Source organism: Neophocaena asiaeorientalis, unplaced genomic scaffold (genome assembly GCF_003031525.2).
Source record: "Neophocaena asiaeorientalis asiaeorientalis breed wild unplaced genomic scaffold, Neophocaena_asiaeorientalis_V1.1 scaffold150, whole genome shotgun sequence".
In the NCBI taxonomy this organism is placed as follows: Eukaryota; Metazoa; Chordata; class Mammalia; order Artiodactyla; family Phocoenidae; genus Neophocaena; species Neophocaena asiaeorientalis.
Window position 1 is genome coordinate 4,461,314 of NW_020176571.1, and position 22,989 is coordinate 4,484,302.

The 22,989-nt window shown below is 50.7% G+C and overlaps 2 protein-coding genes across 2 annotated transcripts in view; both read left to right on the forward strand.

The window, feature by feature from the left end:
- GALNT8 (polypeptide N-acetylgalactosaminyltransferase 8) overlaps positions 1-22,989 on the forward strand; it is an 84,795-nt gene that overhangs the window by 35,040 nt on the left and 26,766 nt on the right.
- KCNA6 (potassium voltage-gated channel subfamily A member 6) lies at positions 8,708-10,294 on the forward strand. The gene has a single exon (XM_024733319.1). The coding sequence runs from the start codon at positions 8,708-8,710 to the stop codon at positions 10,292-10,294; it is 1,587 nt and encodes a 528-aa protein (XP_024589087.1).

The following is a 22,989-nucleotide window of genomic DNA, read 5'->3' on the forward strand; positions in this document are numbered from 1 at the left end:
GGACCGCCAGGGAAATCGCAATTTCTTCCTTTTTAGGTTCCTGCAATTCCTGACCCTTGGGGGATACGGAAAACCATTTTACTTCTGTTTTGACGCAAAGCAATTGAACTTCCTTTGCCTTAGGCTTACATCACAAACCGTATCCTGGGCTTTATTTTTCTTATAACCATAAAATCCTTTCATTTGTCGTCAGACCTAAGAGAACTTCTTTACTTCACGGAGTCCGCAGTGAGCAGAATCAACAAGAGATACAATTTCTTCAACTGTGTCAAAGGTTCCAGATCAATCTCTTCATGAACTTCTTCTACTTCACTGCAGTGGTGGAAGAGGCCAGAAAATATTTCCTCTATCTTTTCTGAGTATACCCTCTGCAGCGTGATATGGTGGGGGGAGAAGTAACCAACAAAAAAAAAACAAAAGAGTTGACCAAAATTAAGCTTTTGAAATGAATTTCATGATTTATGTTCAATTTTTTTCTTGTGGCCATAGAAAATAGAACATTAATGACCTCTGTTGTATGTATCTCCAAGCAGGGAAACAAGTAGGTGTATCAGTCAGGAGAGGCTAGGTTAAGCTGTAGTAATAAACATCCCAGACCTCTCAGTGGGTTCTGTTGAAGGATTATTTATTTCTCAGACTACGCATTCTTCACTGGCATTCTTGGCGGCCCTAGGTTGATGGAGCGGCCACTTTCTCAAGTGCTGTGGATCGTTATGGCAGAGGAAAAGAGTTTGGGAAACTCAGTGCTGCAGGCCAGATATGACACATGTCACAGCGCATCGGCTGGAGCTAGTCACGTGACCCTGGCCCGCCGTACGTGGAGCAGGAAGGACACAAACCTACCGTGTGCTCAGAAGGTAGAGAGATGGAAATATTTGGTAAATAGCAACGATGCCTACTATCGTCTGCCCTCCTGATCGTGAAATGTTTGACCCTCACAGGCCAAATACACTTACTCACTCTCTAAGGGAGACGACACGAAAGTCCTATCCATTCCAGGTACCAAGCTCAAAGTCTAGGACCTCCAGCGGCAGGTAGCAGGTCTTTGTGTTCAGAGGGACATGTTCTGGTCTCTACATCAGTTACAGACATGGCAACTCCTAGTTCAGAAACTCAGAGAACCAAAGACATGTTATCTTTCCCTCTCTCACAACACGATGGACAAGGGTTGATTTGGAATAAGATAACCTTAATAAATATTCCCGTTCAGAAGGGGGAGAGATGGAAGCAGTGTGGCCATCACTGGACTGCTGTGGTTCTGAACTCCACTTAGCAAAATTAGGAGCTCCTGTGGCTGCTTGGGAGGGATTCCCAGCTCACTGTTCTCTATCCCCTGGCTTCTCCCTCTGGAACACACTTTTTCTCTGTCATCTTCCTTGGTCCTGTCTGAGATGAGCGTTGCAGGTGATATGTTTCTTGGGGACTGAGCAAGTTTCTCTGTCTGCTTCCTGACCATAAAAATTTAGGGGCCTGGGCTTCCCTGGTGGCGCAGTGGTTGAGAGTCCGCCTGCCGATGCAGGGGACACGGGTTCGTGTCCCAGTCTGGAAGGATCCCACGTGCCGCAGAGCGGCTGGGCCCATGAGCCATGGCCGCTGAGCCTGTGCGTCCGGAGCCTGTGCTCCGTAATGGGAGAGGTCACAGCAGTGAGAGGCCCGCGTACCGCACACACACACACACACAAAATTTAGGGGCCTAAAAGTTGTTTCAAGGCTTGAACAGTCCTGAATGGTTTAGTCCAGGTCGTGGTTCCTTTGGCGGTATGACTGATGTAAATCATCTTAGGCTTTCTTCTATCTGTCCAGGCAGCTCTCTGTGCCCCTAGTCAATAACCACACCCATGGTTCTTCTTGAGATCAACCTAACAGTGGATAATTTGAGCCCATTAGTTTTCTGTGGGAGGTTACACATCTCTAGTTTCTTCCCCTCCCCACAAGCCACTTTGTTTAATTCAAATAATAATTCTTTTGGAAGCCACAACTTTAATTAGGTTTTTGTAAAACACCTTATTTCCTTCAGAGGTATTAACAATGGGCATGACTGTTCTACGATAGATTTGTTCCACGAAGCAAGACTGAGTCCTGATCAGCCCTTCTGCCACAGAGGCCTTTCAATTTTTGTTTACATCTGACTGGGAGTAGCAGCTATTGCCTCTGCCAACCCTGAAGATCCGCACATTTCCGGACTCTCTCTTGTCCATTTCAGCTCTGCTTGCCAATGGTAGCCACCCTGTGATACTAACAGTCTGTTTTCTAACCTCTTCATAGATGTGTCAGTCTTTAGGTATGCTATCTGCCTTCTAAGTTATCACAGGCAACAGTTTTTCAAATATTTTGCCACTCAGGACATAGATAGTCCATAACAGCCTCCAATGAAGTGTCTTTACTGCCCATTATCTGGCCCCTGAACCAATGACGCAAATTTTAGCTTTTGGTTACAGCACCTTCTCGATTCTGGGTATCATTGTGGATCAGTTTGGATAGACTAGATTATGCCACGGTAACAAATCCATCCCCCAGTATCAGAGAATTAGAACGACAGAAGATTGTTTTCTTGCTCATGCTACGTTCCTGTTGCTTTGTCTGGGGGTCCTGTCCTGCGTCACCTCACTCTGGAACCCACCTCACTCTGCCAGGGCAGCCACCATCATGGGTGATTCTGGCCGTTGTGGCTGGGATAAAGAAAGCTCTAGAGGCTTGAGTTAAATATTTGGGTCCAGAAATGACACGCATCACTTCTGCTTACGGCTCATGGGTTAGAACCACTGGCTGGTCCGACCACAATTGAGCTAGAGTGCACAGTTCCCCACCTTCCTGAAAGGGAGAGAGCCGGAGACATGTGGAAAATAGCACTAATGATGCCACGGTAGGGGAATGGGATGAAGAAGCAGCTGCAAACTTGTACTAACACGTGCTCTTGGATCCTCCCTGACTGGTAAAACGTTCTTTCTTCTTTTTTTTCTGGCTGCATCGGGTCTTAGCTGCGACACGTGGGACCTTCCGTTGCATCTCGCGGGCTTCTCTCTAGTTGCGGTGTGTGGGCTCCAGGGCGGGTGGGCTCTGTAGTGTGCAGCATGCGGGCTCTCTCCTTGAGATGCATGAGCTCAGTAGTTGTGGCACACGGGCTTAGTTGCCCCGTGGCATGTGGGATCTTAGCTCCCCAACCAGGGATCAAACCCCGGTCCCCTGCATCGGAAGGTGAATTTTTTTACCGCTGGACCACCAGGGAAGTCCCAAACGTTCTTTATAGATTTATTTTTTGGCATGGGTAGTCATTTCCTAGGGCTGTTGATTTGCAAGACGCAGATGTCTAATGCATTCTTCTCCCAATATACAGCTTCACTCAACTAAAATCTGTTAGATTTTTCTCTAGTGGATTCGGGCCTCATCTCCGTCACACTTTGTAGTTGAGTCCGTCACCATCATCATCATCAAAAACTGTGGCCAAGCAGCGAATTATAACTGACGCTTATCTACAAGATATGTGTTTACGCTTGTCCTTCCCCTTGTCACTTTAGTCCCAGGGAAGGCCCAGAGGGAGGGAAATGGTCATGAGGCGCGTTGTCTGACTCATCATCCCTTTCCTAAACCATCTGCAGTGGAAACCTAGAGAGGGGGGTGATTCTTCTTAGGGAGGATGTGTGTATACCTACTTGTGCACAGGTAGGAACTGAGGAAGCTGACCGCTTACCGTTCCTTCCTTCCACAGGTGTCTGTGAGAGACAGGGCAGCGAGAAGGACCATTCGCAGGGATTACTCAGAGAAACAAGGCTAAGTCTCCCCAAAGGAAAACTTCAAGGATCTTATTCCTGGGGTGATGATAAGCACACACAGAGCAAAGTAGAAAATGTAATCAAAGAACCCTGTGAAATAGAGGTTTTTTTATATACCTCTCTCTCTCTCTCTCTCTCTCTCTCTCTCTATATATATATATATTTATATACCTTTCCTGGCAGAGGTCATTTATATACCTGGGGTAAGTACATGTTAAGGCAAAGATAAAAATGTAAATGGTTGTCAAATTATCTGCCACATTTTATCTGCTCATCTTGGCATATACGTCCATTTTTAGGTGGTTCCTCCCTATTGGTACCATTTTATTCCCACCATGTGCTCCTAATTTGATGGATATGTTTTCAGCTGGAAGGTCTGCATGGGTGTGGGAGGATGGGACCCCTGGGGTCTGGTCCTAGTTGTTGGTTTCCAGGGCAATCCTTTCTCTTGGTTTCCTTTCCTTTCCACTGAAAACCCCTTGGTCTTCTTTGCTGGTTCCTCTTCTTCCTGAACTTGAATGGTAACTTGTAGACTGCTGTGAAGGACTTGGTCCTGATTACGTTTCTCTTCATCGTTCATATTCTGTTTCTCTAGGAGACGTTAATGCCAGGGGTTTAAATACTTCTAAATATTTTAAATTCGTAAATCATACATTTCTCTACCATATTCTAGACGTGGATAAACCATCGCCTCCTTGATGTCTTCGTTCACATGTGTCATTTGCCTCTCCAAGTGAATATGTCTAAAAACGATATGGGTCTTGATTGATCCCAAGCTGTTTAGTCTCTCATCTTCCCTTTCTCAATAAATGGCACCACCAACCCACCTGGTTGCTCAAATCCCAAACCTGGCATCCACTGTTTACTTCTCATGTCCTATCCATCACCAGTTCCTGCTAATTCTGTCTCCTAAACATCTCCCCAACCCCACCCCCTCCCTCTGTATCTCTATACACCCTACCTTTTCTCTAGTCCAAGTCATCATCATCTTTTCCCCAAATCACTGCAATTTCCTGGTCCCCCGATTTTTTCTTTTGTGGCTTTGTAATTCATTCCCCCACAGCCTCTACGTAAATCATGTCATGTCTCTTCTCCTCTTGAGAACCGTCATTGGCTTCACAACCAACACCCTAAGATAACACCTGAACACCGCCCCCTGTAAGACCTACCCCTCGCTCCTTCTTCAGCCTCATCTTGTACATCTCTCCCTGCTGCCCATTCTCCTCCCAGCACATGGCTTTTGTTATCATCTTGAACACCCATGACCCGTCTACCTCAGAGCTTTTGAACTTGTCTGCCCGGAATGCTCTTCCCTGCGTCTAGCAAGTCTGGCTTATTCTCATCTTTGACTTCTCAGTTGAAATATTACCTCTTCAGAGGGAAATTTCCCAACCACCCTCTTCAAAGCAGAATCCCCAGGTTCATTTCTGACTCAGCATCCCATTTATTTTCGTCAGAGCATTTACTACAATATGTAAATATCTTCTTTATTGTTTACTGTTAACATTTTCTATCTAGAACGTCATGTACTTATCGCACGAAAATGTAAGCTCATAAGAGCAGGTGGGTTGTCCAGATCACTTCTAAATCCCCAGCACCTGGCACATGGTGGGCACCCAGTGGCTTCTCAATGAAAGCTTGTTAAATAAATGAATGGTTCCTACCATTAGCGAAAATGTCTGGATTTAGATACAATTAGAAAAGCCTATGGTTTCATGAAATTGGGGCTCAGTGAACTCTGGGGAAATGTTCACCCGTCACTGGAGGTGGCGTTGCAGTCTATGGATGGGGTTATTCTTCCTGTCTTCCTTCACATAGGAACTGGCACTTCCAAAGGTGTGATTTTACTCACGCTTAATATTTGCTTGAGAGGAAAGATCTAGAAAAAAGGGCTTTTCTAAAGCTAAGAAATGAGTCTCTTTCACAAAAGAACTAAAAACAGAGCTCTAATTCATGAACTTGCTAATGGGTTTTCCCTCCAGGGGAAACTCCTGGTGCACAGTGAAACCTGTCTTGGGGCAGAGCCTTGTGGGGTGCATGCCAAAGTAACCATGGAGCATCAGCTCTGCCTGTAGCTTGGCAGCCTTAACCCAAGTGGTATTCAAAGGGCTATTCCTTCCACTGCGTCAGACTGCGCACCCTCCTGTCAGAACGCAGGTTCCTTCCCACGTTTCTCCAAGGTTTGTTTGGAAGAGTTACTGACCTAGTTGATAACCTCGTGGATAAAAATGGCAATGATGAAAACAAACATCCAAATGAATATTTCACTGTAAAAACTGACCACCAAAGACAACAAAAGGGACCATGAGTGAGTCAATTTACCACCCGGAAAAGAATTACAGATAATTGGACATGGGTAAAAAAGAGTATCTTCTATGTTATATAATACTTATGTTATATGATATAAGTATATCATATAATATATGATATACTTATATAACGCAGCTTATATGTAGGTTCCCTTTCTTTCCTTAAAATCTCTCTTTTTTTTTAATGGAGCAACTTAATAGTGCAAAGTTTAAATTGATTAATTACGGAGCCTGTGAATAGGAAAAATATTGACTGAGAGACCGGGTACACTTGCTCTCTCACCATTCACTGAAACATGCAAGCTGAGAGGAGGGAGTGGAAATGGACAGGATAAGCAAAGAAAAGAAGCGGAAGAACGATTGCCCTGCAGGCCTGGTGAGGGACCAGACTGGAGAATGAAGCGGTGATGTGGCAGCCTGTCTCCTACCCACTCACCACTTGACCTCTGCCCTAAACATCCAGGACACTTAGTTCCCTCCTCCCCATCTCCCCCCGCCCCGCCCCCACCGCCCTGGGGGTGAATCACTGTGGTTTTAAAACACTCCATGCAATACAAAGAGCTCTCACGTGAATCTTGCTGTTTGAGAGTACCTTTATGTATCATTTCCATCGGTATCATCCATGAACTCTTACCAATGATCTAAGAGCATAAGAAGCTACATACAAACGCCTTCTGGTTGTCAGCAACCTATTTTGTCCACAGCCACTCCGAAAAGGGGAAAATGAAGCACAGAGAAGCAAACGTCAACCCTACCTGGCAGTGGCAGTGTGAAAAGGTCAGACCAAAGCTCCCCCAGCAGACCCCAACCCGTGTGAACCAGTGATGGAAGACGATAGGGCCTCTGGTAGAAATGGATGGAAAACCATTCTTACCTTCTCCCTCCTGGAGAGTTAGGGGAAGAGTCTCTACAACAAACTTGGGTCCCTACCCAAATACTGCCAGGTGGGTCTTTGCTGTAACATTACTGAGGAACAGAGGCCATCTTTCCCATAGGATTGTGAAGAGGGAGTGAGGTGGTGCAGGTGAAGCACCTGGAAGGTGGCCGGTACATATTAAGTGCTCAGGAAGTGTAGCTGTTAGTTTAATCAACACGCCCTTTCCACTCCCCCCTTCCCCCTCCCTTTTCTCATTCACTCCGGATTCCTTCCCTGGGAGGCTGGGAGCTTACGAATTCCAGGATGTACTTCCCTGGGCTATGCTACCTCTGAGCTGCCACCATCTTCTGGTTCTTTCTTCACTGGGGCTGCTGCCCAAACCCCCAGGACTCCCTTGGAAAACTTCTGTTGGAAAAGGCAACCAGCGACTTCCTACCCTTTTCCCTGCTATCACTTTGCAATCCCGGGAGAATGGCGGCCTCGCCCTCCTGGGTTTGCAAAGGGAGGTATGGGATTCTCTGGGGACTGACACTGGAGTACAATTTAAATTGGAAGCTCTCAAGACATCAAAACATGCTTCCTCAATTTTTTTTTTTTTTAAGTGGAGATTGGAGAAGCCGGCAAATAGGTCTTCGTAAATACAGAAGGACAAAATATAATTTGATTTCTTTCATTAAATTTCTGGGTGAGTGGAGGCACAGAACTCTGTGCCATGGGGCGCGGCGGGGGGGCGCTGAGGGGTGTTTTCTTATTGATGAGATGCACTGCGCAGGTCAGCTCCCTAAACCGAAAAGAGAAGAGCGACTTGCCGGGGCGGGGGGGTGTGGCATTAGGGTACCTGCGCCTGTTTAGAGGGCCGTGGATGTGGACGTGCGGGAGGGAGAGGCGTGCCAGGAGAGCGCGGGAAAGATTACTGGAGAGGTGAGGGTGCGTCCGCTCGCCGCGCCCTGGCTCGCGCGGCCCCTGGCCGGGCAAGGGGTGTGATGCGCGAGTGGGGTGGGAGGGGGCAGCAGGCGGGGCCTGCCACGTCACTTGGAGAGAGTGTGTTGGGAAGGAAGGGCAGAGCGGAGAGCCGAGCCGCTGCAGCTGCGGCGGCTGCAGCGAAGGCACAAGGGCTGGGGAGGTGGGTCCGCGCGCCCCGGCGCCGGGGCGGCCCCAGGGCCCTCTCGCAGGCCAGCGGCGCGGCTCGTAGGGAGGCGGTGGCGGCCGCGGCGGCGGGAACGGCGACCTTGGCCAGTGGAGCCCGCAGTGGCCGTAGGGCGGAGGCCGAGCCCCGCCAGGCGTCTTGGCCGAGCCGGAGGGAGGCGCATCTGGCGCTCGGGTCCCAGCGGCGGCCGGGGGTCTGGAGCTGCTGGAGGAGCGCCGCGGGAGCTGGGACGTGCTGACCGGTCTGGAGGGCGGACCCCCGCGTCCCTGAGCCCAGTCTGGGGAGGGCGGGGGCGCGAAGCCACGCTTCTTTCCTGGCGTCCAGCTGCACACGCGCCAGGCTGCGGTTCCAGGTACCACAAGCTGTATCTAGCATCGGGCGCGGATAACTAGGGGCGCGGAGCCGAACCCTCCGCGCCCAGGTCACCTCCCCAGACCTAGCCCGGCGAAGACCAGGGCTTCGGGGCTTAGGGACCCGACGTCGGTCGTACCGCGAGCCCCACCCCGAAAAGAAGGCGCCGCCGAGAGCTGGGAGGCGGCGGCGCGCCCGGGAGGTCGTGTCGTGGGCGCCGTCCTAGTGGCGGGGAGCGCACCGCGGAGGGGACATGCGATCGGAGAAATCCCTTACGTTGGCGGCGCCGGGGGAGGTCCGTGGGCCGGAGGGCGAGCAACAGGATGCCGGAGACTTCCCGGAGGCCGGCGGCGGCGGCGGCGGCTGCTGTAGTAGCGAGCGGCTGGTCATCAACATCTCCGGGCTGCGCTTCGAGACACAGCTGCGCACCCTGTCGCTGTTCCCCGACACGCTCCTGGGGGACCCCGGCCGCCGCGTCCGCTTCTTCGACCCGCTGAGGAACGAGTACTTCTTCGACCGCAACCGGCCCAGCTTCGACGCCATCCTCTACTACTACCAGTCGGGGGGCCGGCTGCGGAGGCCGGTCAACGTGCCGCTGGACATCTTCCTGGAGGAGATCCGCTTCTACCAGCTCGGGGACGAGGCCCTGGCTGCCTTCCGCGAGGACGAAGGCTGCCTGCCCGAGGGTGGCGTGGACGAGAAGCCACTGCCCTCCCAGCCCTTCCAGCGCCAGGTGTGGCTGCTCTTCGAGTACCCGGAGAGCTCGGGGCCCGCCCGGGGCATCGCCATCGTCTCGGTTCTGGTCATCCTCATCTCCATTGTCATCTTTTGCCTGGAGACGCTGCCGCAGTTCCGCGCAGATGGTCGAGGTGGAAGCAATGGTGGTGGTGTCTCCCCGGTGTCCAGGGGTAGCCAGGAGGAAGAGGAGGATGAAGACGATTCCTATACATTTCATCCTGGCATCACCGCGGGGGGAATGGTGGCAGGGGGCTCATCCCCACTAAGTACCCTTGGGGGCTCCTTCTTCACCGACCCCTTTTTCCTGGTGGAGACGCTGTGCATTGTCTGGTTCACCTTCGAGTTGCTGGTGCGCTTCTCCGCCTGCCCCAGCAAGCCAGCCTTCTTCCGCAACATCATGAACATCATCGACTTGGTGGCCATCTTCCCTTACTTCATCACCCTGGGCACCGAGCTGGTGCAGCAGCAGGGACAGCAGTCCGCCAGTGGAGGTGGCGGCCAGAACGGGCAGCAGGCCATGTCCCTGGCCATCCTCAGAGTGATCCGCCTGGTCCGGGTGTTCCGCATCTTCAAGCTGTCCCGCCACTCCAAGGGGCTGCAGATCCTGGGCAAGACCCTGCAGGCGTCCATGCGGGAGCTGGGTCTGCTCATCTTCTTCCTATTCATCGGAGTCATCCTCTTCTCCAGCGCCGTCTACTTCGCAGAGGCCGACGATGATGATTCGCTCTTTCCCAGCATCCCGGATGCCTTCTGGTGGGCAGTGGTTACCATGACCACAGTAGGTTACGGGGACATGTACCCCATGACGGTGGGGGGCAAGATCGTGGGCTCGCTGTGTGCCATCGCCGGGGTCCTCACCATCGCTCTGCCCGTGCCCGTCATCGTCTCCAACTTCAACTACTTCTACCACCGGGAGACCGAGCAGGAAGAACAAGGCCAGTACACCCACGTCACTTGTGGGCAGCCTGCCCCAGACCTGAAGGCAGCTGACAACGGACTTGGCAAGCCTGAATTCTCGGAGGCCACCCGGGAGCGGAGACCCAGCTACTTTCCCACTCCACATCGGGCATATGCAGAGAAAAGGATGCTCACCGAAGTTTGACGGATGCAGGCCGGGCCTGCATGGAAGGAAGGACACTGAACAAACAATCCCTTAGGGCTCCTTGTCATTCTCCACTACTCGCACCCCAGCTCCAGGTGACTTCCTGACCCCCCCGCCCCCACACCCAGTGGCTGGCGCCAGGACCACACACCTGGACTCTCAGTCTTGATACTTGACCCCTGCAGCAGCCAAGGTTTCTCCATCTAAGCGACATTTTCCAAACTAACGGTACCACCCATTCGTGCCCATCTTCTGTCACATGGATGAGATTTCCATCTGACCTTCGTCCCTCAAGACTCTGATTTTTCATGTCTGGGACTTGTAATATCTCTAGGAAGAGTGACGTTGACAGGATGGAAACCAGGCACACCGGGGTCCTTTTTCTCCTTAGCATCTGTGGCTTTGGGGCATGCACCTGTCTTAGCTTCTGGCCACATGGTAACTGGCAGAAACGGGTGGACAGAAACAGTACTCCTCCTTTGTTTTCCTCCAGCGCCCTGTAACACCTGCTGGTCATCCTGAAGAGGACCCCTGGGAGAGCCTCCAGCTGCCCAGCCTGATAATATGCTATACATCTCTAATCTTGGTTGGAATTAGAGAAACTACAATTACACTTGGCCGTTTGGAGGATATGAGAGTCAGTCCTGGACCAAAGGGGCCAATGGATTCTTCCAGGTGCCATCTGGCACGGTAGACACATCAGTCTGCACTTCGTTCTCCCCACTCTGATCCCCTGACTCTCTCGAGCTTCCAGGAAGGCTCCTTCTCAGAGCCAAATACTCTTCCTGTGCAGAGGAACTGGCAAAGGGGAACCCACAGAGCTGGGAGAAATGGCTGAATATAATCAAGCACCTGGCTTGACCGCTTATCAGAAGGGAGGTGCCACGGAGACAGTGCCATCTACGGGAGCAGAGGAGTCTTCCGCAGATAGCAAATTTCTCTCCCTCGCTTCCCCCGACCCTCTCTAGTCCTCCACCCTTCTTCCTGGGAGTCTGACTTAGGATTGCTGTTGAAGGCTTTCTGAAGCCGACTCCAGCCTAAACCCACAGACAGGTAGAAGCACACATTGGATGCTAGGGTGGGCTTTTTTTTGTTTGTTTTTTTTCCATTTTGTGGGCAATGAGACAGGTGGTTTAGAGTAAGGAAGAAGCATTATTCCTTTGCCGACGGCCTCACTGTTAGAGGTTTTTGCTGAGTCAAGCAAACATCCTCCTGCTCTGGCCCTGGAGCTGCAGCCCACAGCTCTCACTGGTAAGGTGCCACTTAGACCGAGTCATCTTCTTCCGTTGTGAGCCCCTGTTTCTGTCCCCTCATCACACTGTCATTCATTTGTTGCCTTGATCAACTGTGATGTACTGTTCTGAGCTCTCCTGGGTACAGTTCAGAAACCGGAAGGACTGTTAATGAGTTTTTAATTTTATAAACTAAGCTTTAAGGCTCCTTGATAAGAATTTTTTAAAAACTCTTTTCTCAAAGAGCAAACTTATGAGGGACAGCCTCTTGAGGGTTTTCTTGAGAGACACTGTCCGGATGTTGCCACACTTTACAGGGTAACTCGGGTGCCACAGTCCCTCTTTGTGCCTCAGTCTCCCCACCCATTCAATGGGAACATTCATGTCTTCCCCCCACCCCCACCTCATGGGGAATGGCCCGTGAACTCATCTGGGAGGCTGGGGATGATGCTATGCAAATGTGTGAACTTCCGTAATGGTTTCTAGTTCATTACCACGTTTCCCCATCCCCCATAGGCAAGGCCTCCCCTGAGAGTTCCTGCCTTGGATCCAGAGCCCATGCACAGACCATTCTGGGCCATTAGCTCTTTAAATCCCTCCCTAGCCTCTCGAACCGGGCCTTGGTCTTTCTTCTTACCTTTTGGCAAGGAGGATGCTCTTTTTGGAGCGATCCAGTGGGATCGTTTTAGGGCCAGACACCATCATCTTGATTGGGGGCTTGGCTTCTCCAAACCTGAAATGCAGTAGGAGATGCTCTGTTTCAGACACTTGCTCTGAGGCCATAAAATGCCAGGTTTCCAAATGTCTTCTGGAATATTACTCCTGGCAATTCGGGGGAAAGAGAAGGCCCACGCAGAGGCAAAAGCGATGCTCCCAGCGAGGGTAATGTTGGAACACGTATGCATGTGTCTCTGTATGTATGTATGTGTCATCCTCATCACCATTTCCTTTTCAAGTCAGAGCATGCCCGAAAGTAAAGGGTTTATGGAGAGCTGGGCTCTCCAGGGACTCTGGTTGCCGTAGCAACCTTCCAGACTGTTCTCTCCATCTTCTGATTTGGGCAGCCAGGGAGAACAGGAGACTACGTATTCCCAGCTTCTGAAAGGGGGACGCCTCTCACATATGGCTTTAGGGGCTGGTAGGGCTAGGACAGGGATGCGTGACCTTCGGAAAATGAAGGGGAAGCAGGTCCCCAAAGCTTCCTATCTGGACCTTTCTTCCTGGCTTCCCCACCCAGTCGCTGAAGCTGCCCCATCCCACCCCTGAGTCTTCAGAAACTTGAATGCCAAGCAACTGCCGGTTAAAGCAATGTCCGTGTTATTGTTTTTGAAATGGCCTTGGAGGGGACTAGCTTCTCCCGAGGTAGTCAAGCTGGGCCTCGCCAAGGGTCATACTAGTTTTAGTCCATAATAGCCCTGCGGGGCACTCACGTCCTCAGAGAGAGGCTCCTCCCAGCGCTGAGAGAGACAGAGAAATGATGCTTCTGCTTCCCAAGGAACAGTCTAGCTCTTGGGAGGAATCTCATAGGTGGTTAATCTTGAGATGTCGAAGAAAAACTGAGAGGCTGTGACCTGACCTAGTTCCTGTGAAGGATCCTGCCAAGTGACCCCCTCTGACTCTGAGCCTCTTGACATGGATTTTGCTCCCTGAGCGCCACGACAATCTGCGCCCGGTGTTGCCGTGACAGCTGGGGTGGTGATTTCGCAGCTGCCAGCAGAGGGGTTCAGGTCATCGTTACGCCTGACTCGGGCCCACAGGAGCGCCCAGAGGTCTTCCTGGATCTGTGAAGCTCGGCTGAGACGTGGGAGGTGCCTCCTGCCAGATCAGCCCCAGGAGAGAAGGGGACAGCTGGCCGTCTTTGCACCCGAGGTAGGTTCTCCTGTTGGGGAATATCCTTCAGGCCAAGTGGGAACAGGGGTGGGAAGGGCCAGAGAGAGGGCGGGAGAGAGTGTGTCTCGGGGAGGGTGGAGGCTTTGGTTTCCTTTCCTCAGCGGCCACCTCGCTCTCTGTGTGTTTTTATCTGCATCTACTTTACTCTCCTTCTCTGTTTCTGTTCCCACACTGGTACCTCCCTCCTTCATCCCCTGCATATATATATAATTTTTGTATTTATTTTGGCTGCGCCGGGTCTTTGTTGCGGTACGCGCGTGGGATCTAGTTCCCCGACCAGGAATTGAACCCAGGCCTCCTGCCCTGGAAGCATAGAGTCTTACCCACTGGACCACCAGGAAAGTAACCCCTCATCCCCTTCTAATCACCCCCTTTTCTCTATACTTTCCCCTTCCTTCTTCTATTCAGTGTCACTTCCTCTGCCTTGTGTTTCGTTCTCACATCTCTGATTTTCCCCCATCTGCTGTTTGAACTTCTTCTTCCTCCTCTGTGTATCTTTCTCTCTGTCTCTCTCTTACATTCTCAGGGGCTGGGAGCACCTTGGGGCATTTCCCTTGAGATGGCTCTTTGGACTCTAGGACGGCTGTGACCTAGGGTGTTTGCTCAGAAGGTTGTTCTCCAGCTGGAGGACCCCCTTTTTCCTGTCAGCTTGGTACAGCATCCTTTCCTAGGGTACTCACCTCTGTGGGCAGAGTCCCGAGCTTCTGGAGCAAGGTGAGATTGCTGTGGGTTTAGAAGATGTCTCGGACAAAATTTCTTGAATCTGCAAGGATAAAATAGAGAAGGAGAGAGAGAGAGAAGGAACCTGATAGCAGTACATTTCAGAGAAATACTTTGATTGTGTAGCACAGGACTATGCTCGCCTCAGGGTCCACAACCTTAAGGAGCTTACAGAAAGGTTCAAGACAATGGCACAGTGGAAAGAGTGAAATAAACACAGAAAAGAGGGCTTAGGAGGAAGGCATAGCTTGGAATTAGACTAGAAAAAGTCTTCATTCAAGGGCGACCTTCTGACTGCCCTTAATTCACTCGAAGGGTCTCAGAGCTGCCTCTCTTGTCCCCTGAAGGCAGAAGAAAAGCAAAGGACATAAATGTCAGTGGTGCGAGGTGCGGGGGACGCTCCTTGGCATGGTGGGTTAAGGTTCACCAACCGGTCCAGAGGGAAGCTTGTGCATCTCCTTGCTGGAGGTCGTGGAGGCTGAGTCCCGCCTGCATCAGGATATCAGGCGGCCTTTGGAGGGTAAAAGGAACATTTTCTAAACGAGGATTGTGGTGACAGTTGTACAGCTCTATAAGGCAACCCGAAAGAGTCACTGAATTGTTAAAAAAAAAAAAGTGGCGTGAGACTAATAACCTCAGAGTTTCACCTCTTGTCTGGGAGATGCTTTGGTTTATAAATCTAGAGGTTAAGCCTCTCTAAAGATGGACCAGACTGCGTATTCAGGATGGAATGACAGTTTTTTTCTCTGCCACACGGGGACACTTTAGAACTTTCATACAGTTGCTGCCTGCTCCTCCCTTCCAGTGCCAAGAACTGTTTGTTTTCTTTTGTTCTGAATTTTGACAATGAAACCTTTGTGGGACTGGCATGCCCCTTTCTTTTGGCTCTGAAGACAGGCCGAGCCATTCCTGGTCCGTACAGAGCCTGGTTAGCATGTACTGAACCAAATGCAGAAACCTCCACCTTACCTCTGTACCTGGAAACTCAGAATTCCTTAAGAAATTACACAGGAGTCAAGGTGTTTTTCTCCTGGCCGGGTCCCCATCCTCCAGCCGCTGATGGGGCCCCGCAGGCTGTGGTGCTTCCAGGAAACAGAAGAAGTAGGGGTGAGAGTCTTCCCTTAGCTCGTCCTCCTCCAAGAGCGCTCATCGGATGTCATTCCTCGCTCTCTCTCTTTTTTTAAAAAAAATATTTATTTATTTATTTGGCTGAGCCAGGTCTTAGTTGCAGCGTGTGGGATCTAGTGCACTGACCGGGGATCGAACCTGGGCCCCCTGCGTTGGGAGTGCGGAGTCTTAGCCACTGGCCCACCTGGGAAGTCCCTGTCATTCCTCTTTTGCTCCTACTTGCCTTCCGCTCGCTAATCCCTTCCTTCACCACGACCCCCGACCCCTGCCCTGCTTTTCCTCGCATGACACCTTCCAGTCCTGCTGTTTATCATGCCTTCTCTCCCCTGGCTGAGCCCTCGCTTTTGGCAGTGTTTTGTCCCCCGGCATCTCTCCATAAATGCCAAGATACATTTCCAGAGAACACCGTCCTCCCGGGACAATCTGGCTGGGACCTCCGGGCCAGCTCTGATTGGCTTTGACTGTGCGTTATTGCCCCGGGAAGCAAAGTTTGGTCTAATTCTAGCTTGTCAAGGTCACTTAGGGAAGGAAAAGAAATCCATTCTTTAAACCAAAAGATTTCCTGTCTCCATCCCACTTGACTCCGGGCTTCCCGGGGTGCGTGGCTCTCTTGGACCACAATAAGACTGGAGCCTAGGGCTTTTCGGGAAAGGGAACCTCTGGATGCAGACCACTGGGGATGAGGACAGATGGGCTCTTAGTTCTCGTGTTACCATGTCTCCCCGATGAACCGCTTTCCTGTTCTGGGCTCGAGGTCCTTGTGGGGTTGGAGAGGGTCCTTTCTTTCCCTTCCTTTTGCTCTGAACTCCTAGAGAAAGGCATTCATACCACCCCTTGGTCCCATATATTTTTAAAAATTTTTGTTGGAGTCTAGTTGATTTACAATGTTGTGTTGGTTTCAGGTGTACAGCGAAGTGAATCAGTTATACATATACATAGATCCACTCTTTTTTAGATTCTTTTCCCATATAGGCCATTACAGAGTACTGAGTAGAGCTCCCTGTGCTGTGCGGCAGGTCCTCATTAGTTATCTTTGGTCCTCATCCCCTTGCTTCCCTAAAGAAGGAGTGGAAACCTCTCAGTGAGCACTTGGGAAAGGTTATCCAAAGCAAGTGACTGTTCGTTCCCAGAACAAGAGAGAAAAAAGAGGCAGACACCGTAGTCAGTGCCATCAAGACTGGTCGCACCTTGGCTGTCACCTAACCTATTGGGGGCCTAGCCCTGATGGGGTTTATGACGAGTTTTTTTAATGGATTTTATTGAAGTAGAGTTGCTTTACCATGTTGTGGCACAGCAGAGTCAGTTATACGTATATATTCTTTTTCATATTCTTTTCCATTATGGTTTATCTGTGACAATTCTTTCTTCTTTTTGAGCACACCTCCGACCTCACCCTTGTTACTGTGGAGGGGCTTTTCCTTTAGTCTGTCCCGCGCCTGGCGGACACTCTTGGCCCGGCCCTAGAAAAATCCCGGAGCCTTAAGCAGCCTCTGTCACAGGTGCAGGGAACGCAGACAGACCCCGGCTTTTTGGCGAGAGTGAAACCAGCATGTCAAAGGAGCTGCAGCCGCGCCGTCTGCGGCTCTGCTATTTTTGACACACTTGCTCTTGCTTTGAGGACTTGACAACCGCGGTTTCCAGGAGACAGACAAACCCGCTCTTGGCAGCAGAGACATTGTGCTTTGGAAAAAAAAAAAAAAAAAAAAAAAAAAAGGAAGACAGTCCCGTGGCCAAGGAGGGGCCGGGACCATGCCTTCTTTCTCTTCCCGGAGGCTGGCACCGGCCGGCGACGTTGTGGATCTGAGGCTGCGGTGCCACCTCCACCGGGGAATCCATCCTCTCCCATGGGAGTGGTCCTAACAGGAATGAGAATGGCGCCATTCATTTACAAAAGCATCTGGAACACGCTCAGCCCTTTCAGACGTCGTGTCCTGTAACAGAGGTTGGGAGCCTGGACTCTAGAGCCAGATCGTCTGGGTTCAAATCCCACCTCTGCCACTCACCTGCTGGGTGATGTAGACCAAGTTCTGAAATCTTCTGTGCCTCAGTTTCCCTCTCTGTAAAATGGGGGCATAATGGGGCCAGTCTCACAGGGCTGTTTTGAGGGTTAGATGAGGTAGTGTAGGTACAATGTTATGTAATACGTGACACTATGTACACAGTGTGATAGGCAGCCATATGTGAGCACGACCCAGAGGTTGGTATTATTATCAATGCTGTTATCCTTCAACAACGACATGCGGTGGGAAGGCCAGGCATTGTTTTCCTCTTTGGCAGGTCAGACAGTTGAGGCGCAGAGGGCAGGTTCAAGGGCACCAGGCTTCCTTGTGGTCCATCGCCCTCAGGGGAGATGTCATGAACAGAACGCAGTGAGGGTCTCATTGGTACTAAGCAAGAAGAGAGAATGAATTCGTGGTTCCTAAATGTGTACATAGGCTGTTTTTTGTTTGTTGGTTGGTTGTTTTTTTGGCTGTGCCGTGCAACATGTGGGATCTTAGTTCCCTGACCAGGGATTGGACCTGGGCCCCCTGTATTGGAAACGCGAAGTCTTAACCACTGGACTACCAGGGAAGTCCCCCATAGGCTTTTATTTACATGCCAGTTTGTCTTTTTGATGGAAAACCAGCAAGCATCATATGCTCTTTTCCTTCTGCGGCTCTGAGGGCACGGAGCTGCATCTACATCTCTCTAGAGGGCCTTTCCTCACTCCATCACTCTTCTCCTCCCCTCACGTTTTAGCAACCTCGGCGGGTCACTCTCCTACAGCCTTCCTCACACACTTCTTCACGTCCTCCTCCTTGGGACAAATGCAGGCTCTCACAGTTAATCCTCGGGACAGAACCCAGAAGCTGGACCCGGCTCAGAGTTTTCATCCATTGTTCTAGCGGCTTTCAAACTCCTACTTCCCCCGGTCCTCGCCCTCAGCATCCCTCTTTCACGTCCCACTGCGCCCTTTCCCCTTTGCCGGTGGGGTACCCGCTGACATTCCTTGGCTGTTTTCCAGCTGCCCTTTCTTCCTTTCAGGCAGAGGGCGGGAGACCCCGGAGTCGGAAGACGCTGCTCCCCTGACTCCTGTGGGTCTCCGTTTGCTTCCACTGTGACTGAAGGGCCGCTGCTGCACTGGGGGTCCTGACTCGGGTCAGAACGCCGTATGCACCCTCAGCTCATTCCCACAGCCACCACCGTGTCCCATGCGACACTGCCTTCCCCATCCTGGATTCAGAGCTGCCTTGCTTTTGGAGTCAGAGAACTTGGGTCTGAATCACTGTCTGTTAGCTGCACCTCGTTTAAACCTCTCCAAGCTTCTGCTTTGCCGTCTGCAAAATAAGGAAGCAGATTCCACTTGCCCCACTTAGTTGTCGTGAGGCTGCAAGGGAGAGGGTTTAGCAGGCCAGACACTCTCAGCAGAGCCCCGTTCTCCCCTCTGCCAGGCAGCCTAGGGGGCCTCAGCGACACTGACCAGCAACCTGGGGTGACCAGCCACCTGCACCTCAAAGACAGGGGGTCCCAGTTGACTGCAGTTTTGTTCTCTGAAACCAACACCGAAATGAAATATGACATAAAAATAGACTCAGGGTAGCACGCTTTTTAACTAGAAGGCTCTTTTCCTAAAGGATTCACAGCAGAATCTCTTTAAATAAATTACACTTAAGACATCACTTAAATATAGAGAAAGTAATCTGAATATGTCTTGTAAGAATATGGTGGATATACCGGTAATCTTTTTGGTTGGTTTCCAACCAAATACGATGCAGCGTCTCACTCAGCCCCATCCCATGAGCATCAGCATATTGGGTAGAGCAGTATCCAGGGTCATAGATGGACAGATGAGAGAGCTGGGAGTGGTCATAAATGCCCCCCTTCGTGAAGGAGGGGTCTGATGTGGACAAGAGGAGTGACTGACCCATGGTCACACAGGCAGTCAGGGCAGAGCTGAGCCTGGAGCTCCATGTTTTCTGACTCTGATGCAAGTATCTTTTTCTATGGAAAATGGAAACCTAAGGATTATTTAAACATTAAAAAAACCCCACAACTTTCCTACCCAACCAGACTCAGCCGAGCTGTCCGGGAGGACATGGAATTTGTGCGTTTTAATTTCATCTCTCTCCCCTGACTTTCCAGGGGGCAGTTTAACCTTTTAGGGCTTCACTTTTTCTGTTAAATTTAGTGCCTGGGCTGCAGGAAACTGTCTTAGGTTAGAAACCAGGAAAGCTGGAGGTTATTTGAGACTTCTGTATTTTATAGAGGAAGGAAGGAATACAGAAGGTTGGCCTCTTACCCAGCAGTGCCGATTTCTGATGCCCTGGGAAACAGAAATCCGCTTCTAGGCTCTTCTCTGCCTTTTGTTGCCCTGGGAGAGAAAGAGAAGTTACCGCTGGGTTACAGATCACTTATAAATCACAGGACTAGGGGCAGGAAGAACTAAGTTTCCAGAGGCCATGGTAGCTGAGCCATAAATCAGACAGATGCTCGCCGGCTGCTTTAGGGCAATTTGGCATTTCTGGGAAGAGACGAAAGTCTGGTGTGCTGGGGAAAAAAGCTTGTGGCCCGTGCAGGACTGCTCTCTGCTTTAGAGGACGGGTCATGCTACATGTCTGTGCAGCATTCCAGACAGCTGTCACAAAGCACCTAACCTGAGACTCTGCCCGTTACTCCTGACCAGATGTCTTACACCGGTAATGTGTGGGCCAAATATGATGAGACACTGAGAGATATTGGACATGACAATTACATTTCCATAAAGGTGGGAAGAATAAAAAAATAAAATAGAAGAAAAGTTGGGAGATTTCACGTGCAGACCTGGATATCTGTTTTCTTCTGAAAAACAATAGGTCTGGTCTCCTTGGTCCCGTCCCTTTGGAAGGGCCGGGTGCTCTTGCCAGATGCCCACGGAGGCTGGGGCCCCTGTCGCTTGCACTGTGCCCACAGCCTTGGGTTCCTTGTAGGAGGAAGACATCTCCCTATGTGTGCATTTCCACCGCAGGTGGGAACATCAGAGACGGAACGGGTGCCCTGTGCAGGGACAGGTGGCACCCGGCCTTCTTCATCTGGTGACCGGTGGACTCTGGCGCGTGTGGCCACTCTCGGAAGCCCTCCTGTGGGATCGCGTTGGACTGAGTCACAGCGGACTGTTAGGTCGGGCTGGGAGGAGGGTGGCTGTCAGACATAGACAGTGGGGATGGAGGCGAGGGCTGGCAGTGGGAGAGGAGACAGTCACAGCTCCAGACAGAGACAGTCATGTGACTGCAGGAGAGCAGGGGGCCTCACAGCGATCAAGAACACACTAAGGCAATGTATAGATACGACACCGCCTCTGTCCCCTGGGGCTGTCTACCATCACCCTTGTGTAGGCGCTCAGCACCCGATGTTAGAATTATTGCAATAAAATCATTCAATCTGGAAGAAAAAAAAGTTATGTGCTCTGTCCAATTATGTAAGCAGGGAGATGTGTGAAACAACTAAGGATTTCCGTCTAAAATGAGAAAAAGGCAAACTGCAGTGTTTAGATGTTTCCAATTTGAAGACGACTTCCTGATGTCAGATAACTAGGCGTCCCGCATGCCTGCTGGCTGGGACTGGAGAGAATTGAGAGCAGGCATTCCTAAAGGGGGACCACGTGGCTTTCCTGGGCCAACATAGGCCCCGCAGCATGGGCTGTGCATCTGTCAGCTGTCTGCGACCTCACGACCCCACGGTCAGCCCCAGATCCCTTCCTGCCCCTCTTCTGAGATTCTTCCCAGCGAGTTTCAGCTCCCAGGGGAACGCTCATGTCTGTGAGATTTACTAGCCGAAAGTTAAGTAATTGTAGAGTTGGAATCATGTCCAACACTATCGCTTTGGGAGACAGATAAGAAAGTCTCTCCTCTTCTCATTGCTTTATGTGTATAATTTCATTACAGTATCTCAGGGCTAGAATTCAAGTGGAGAGTCTCAAAAGCATTGAGTTACCGTCAGCCCCAAATCCTCAGGATTCCAAGAGAGGGGTAGATTTCACTCTGCTCATCCTTCACCGGGGACAGCTTTCACTGCTGAACACCCAAGTTTAAAAGGATGCTGTAACCCTTTTCCTTCCCCTTCCCCCCAAATATTTACCGTTTCCAGGAGTGTGGAAAAAATGAAATCAGGTTAGGCTTAAAGGAAATCCATCACGGCCTTCCATCTTAATGCTTGTCGGCCTCACTTTTTCCAATAGATGCACTTCTAAAAAGTTGCTGTTTTTGCCATGAGTGTGTGTGCGTGTGCATGCACACACGTATACAAATAATAGACTCGGGGCTTCCCTGGTGGCGCAGTGGTTAAGAATCCGCCTGCCAAAGAAGGGGACACGGGTTCGAGCCCTGGTCCGGGAAGATCCCTCTTGCCGCGGAGCAACTGAGCCCGTGCGCCACAACTACTGAGCCTGCGCTCTAGAGCCCGTGAGCCACAACTACTGAAGCCCGCGCGCCTAGAGCCTGTGCTCCGCAACAAGAGAAGCCACCAAAATAAGAAGCCTGCGCATCGGAACAAAGAGTAGCCCCCACTCGCCACAACTAGAGAAATGCCGCGCACAGCAGTGAAGACCCAATGCAACCAAAAATTAAATAAAATAAAAAAAAAAAATAGAGTCACTTCCTATCAGAGGTGTTTTCAATAGAAGGGGGCCTTTTCACATTAAAAAAATCACAATAGGGCCTTCCCTAGTGTCGCAGTGGTTGAGAGTCCGCCTGCCGATGCAGGGGACACGGGTTCGTGCCCCGGTCTGGGAAGATCCCACATGCCGCGGAGCGGCTGGGCCCGTGAGCCATGGCCGCTGAGCCTGCGCGTCCGGAGCCTGTGCTCCGCAACGGGAGAGGCCACGACAGTGAGAGGCCCGCGTACCGCAAAAACAAAAAACAAAAAAACAAAATATAGTTAAATTTACATGAGAATACCTAGTCTATAGAAAAATGAACCTCAGCTAGTTTGTGGCATACTACCTACCATCCTAATTCCTTCCTGCAGTGGTGGGAAAAGGAATGCTCTGGTGTTAGAAAGGGTGGGGATCGCTGACCAGATCTGAGAAAGAGCGAGCCTTTTTGTTCGTTAGCAGAAGTAGGGTATATTTTTCAAAATGTATGTTGAAAAGTGAGAACTTTAAGAGACTCTTTACCATTTTCCTCTCTTTCTTACTGCATTTTGGCTCTCGAGGTACTGAATCTGCCAGGTGCAGCACTGCGATTTCCACGCCTATCGCCGTGTCAGGAGAGGCGGGATGGGAGAGATGACACAGTTGGACTGTGGGGAAGGCGGGCATCATTTAATTCTGGGTCTGTCACTAACTTGCCGTGACCCTGAGCAAGTTGTGTGCCTGGCACTGGGCTGGCATTAGCTGTCAGTATTATCCTGTGTCCTGGTGTCTTCATCTGTATAGTAAGGTGGCTGCATTAGACAATTTTTGAGCTTTTGCTTGAAAATTCTATGGTTGCTCAAGCCTGTTCATTAAATGTACAGCCGGTTCCCTCCATAACTTGGCAAACTTTATTGCTTGGCTTTTACCACCGGAGTGATCTTTTCAAAAGAGAGTTGGAGTTAACTTAAAATTTCAACTTTATATGGAATTATTTAATTTCAGAGGTTATCTACTCCAGTCTCTTATTTTACAAGATCAGAACTTAACACTTAAAAATATACTGAGCAGGGCTTCCCTGGTGGTGCAGTGGTTGAGAGTCCGCCTGCCGATGCAGGGGACACGGGTTCGTGCCCCGG

Coding starts and splice junctions, on each gene's coding strand:
- KCNA6 (XM_024733319.1), top strand. CDS start 8,708: ATGCGATCGGAGAAATCCCTTACGTTGGCGGCGCCGGGGGAGGTCCGT.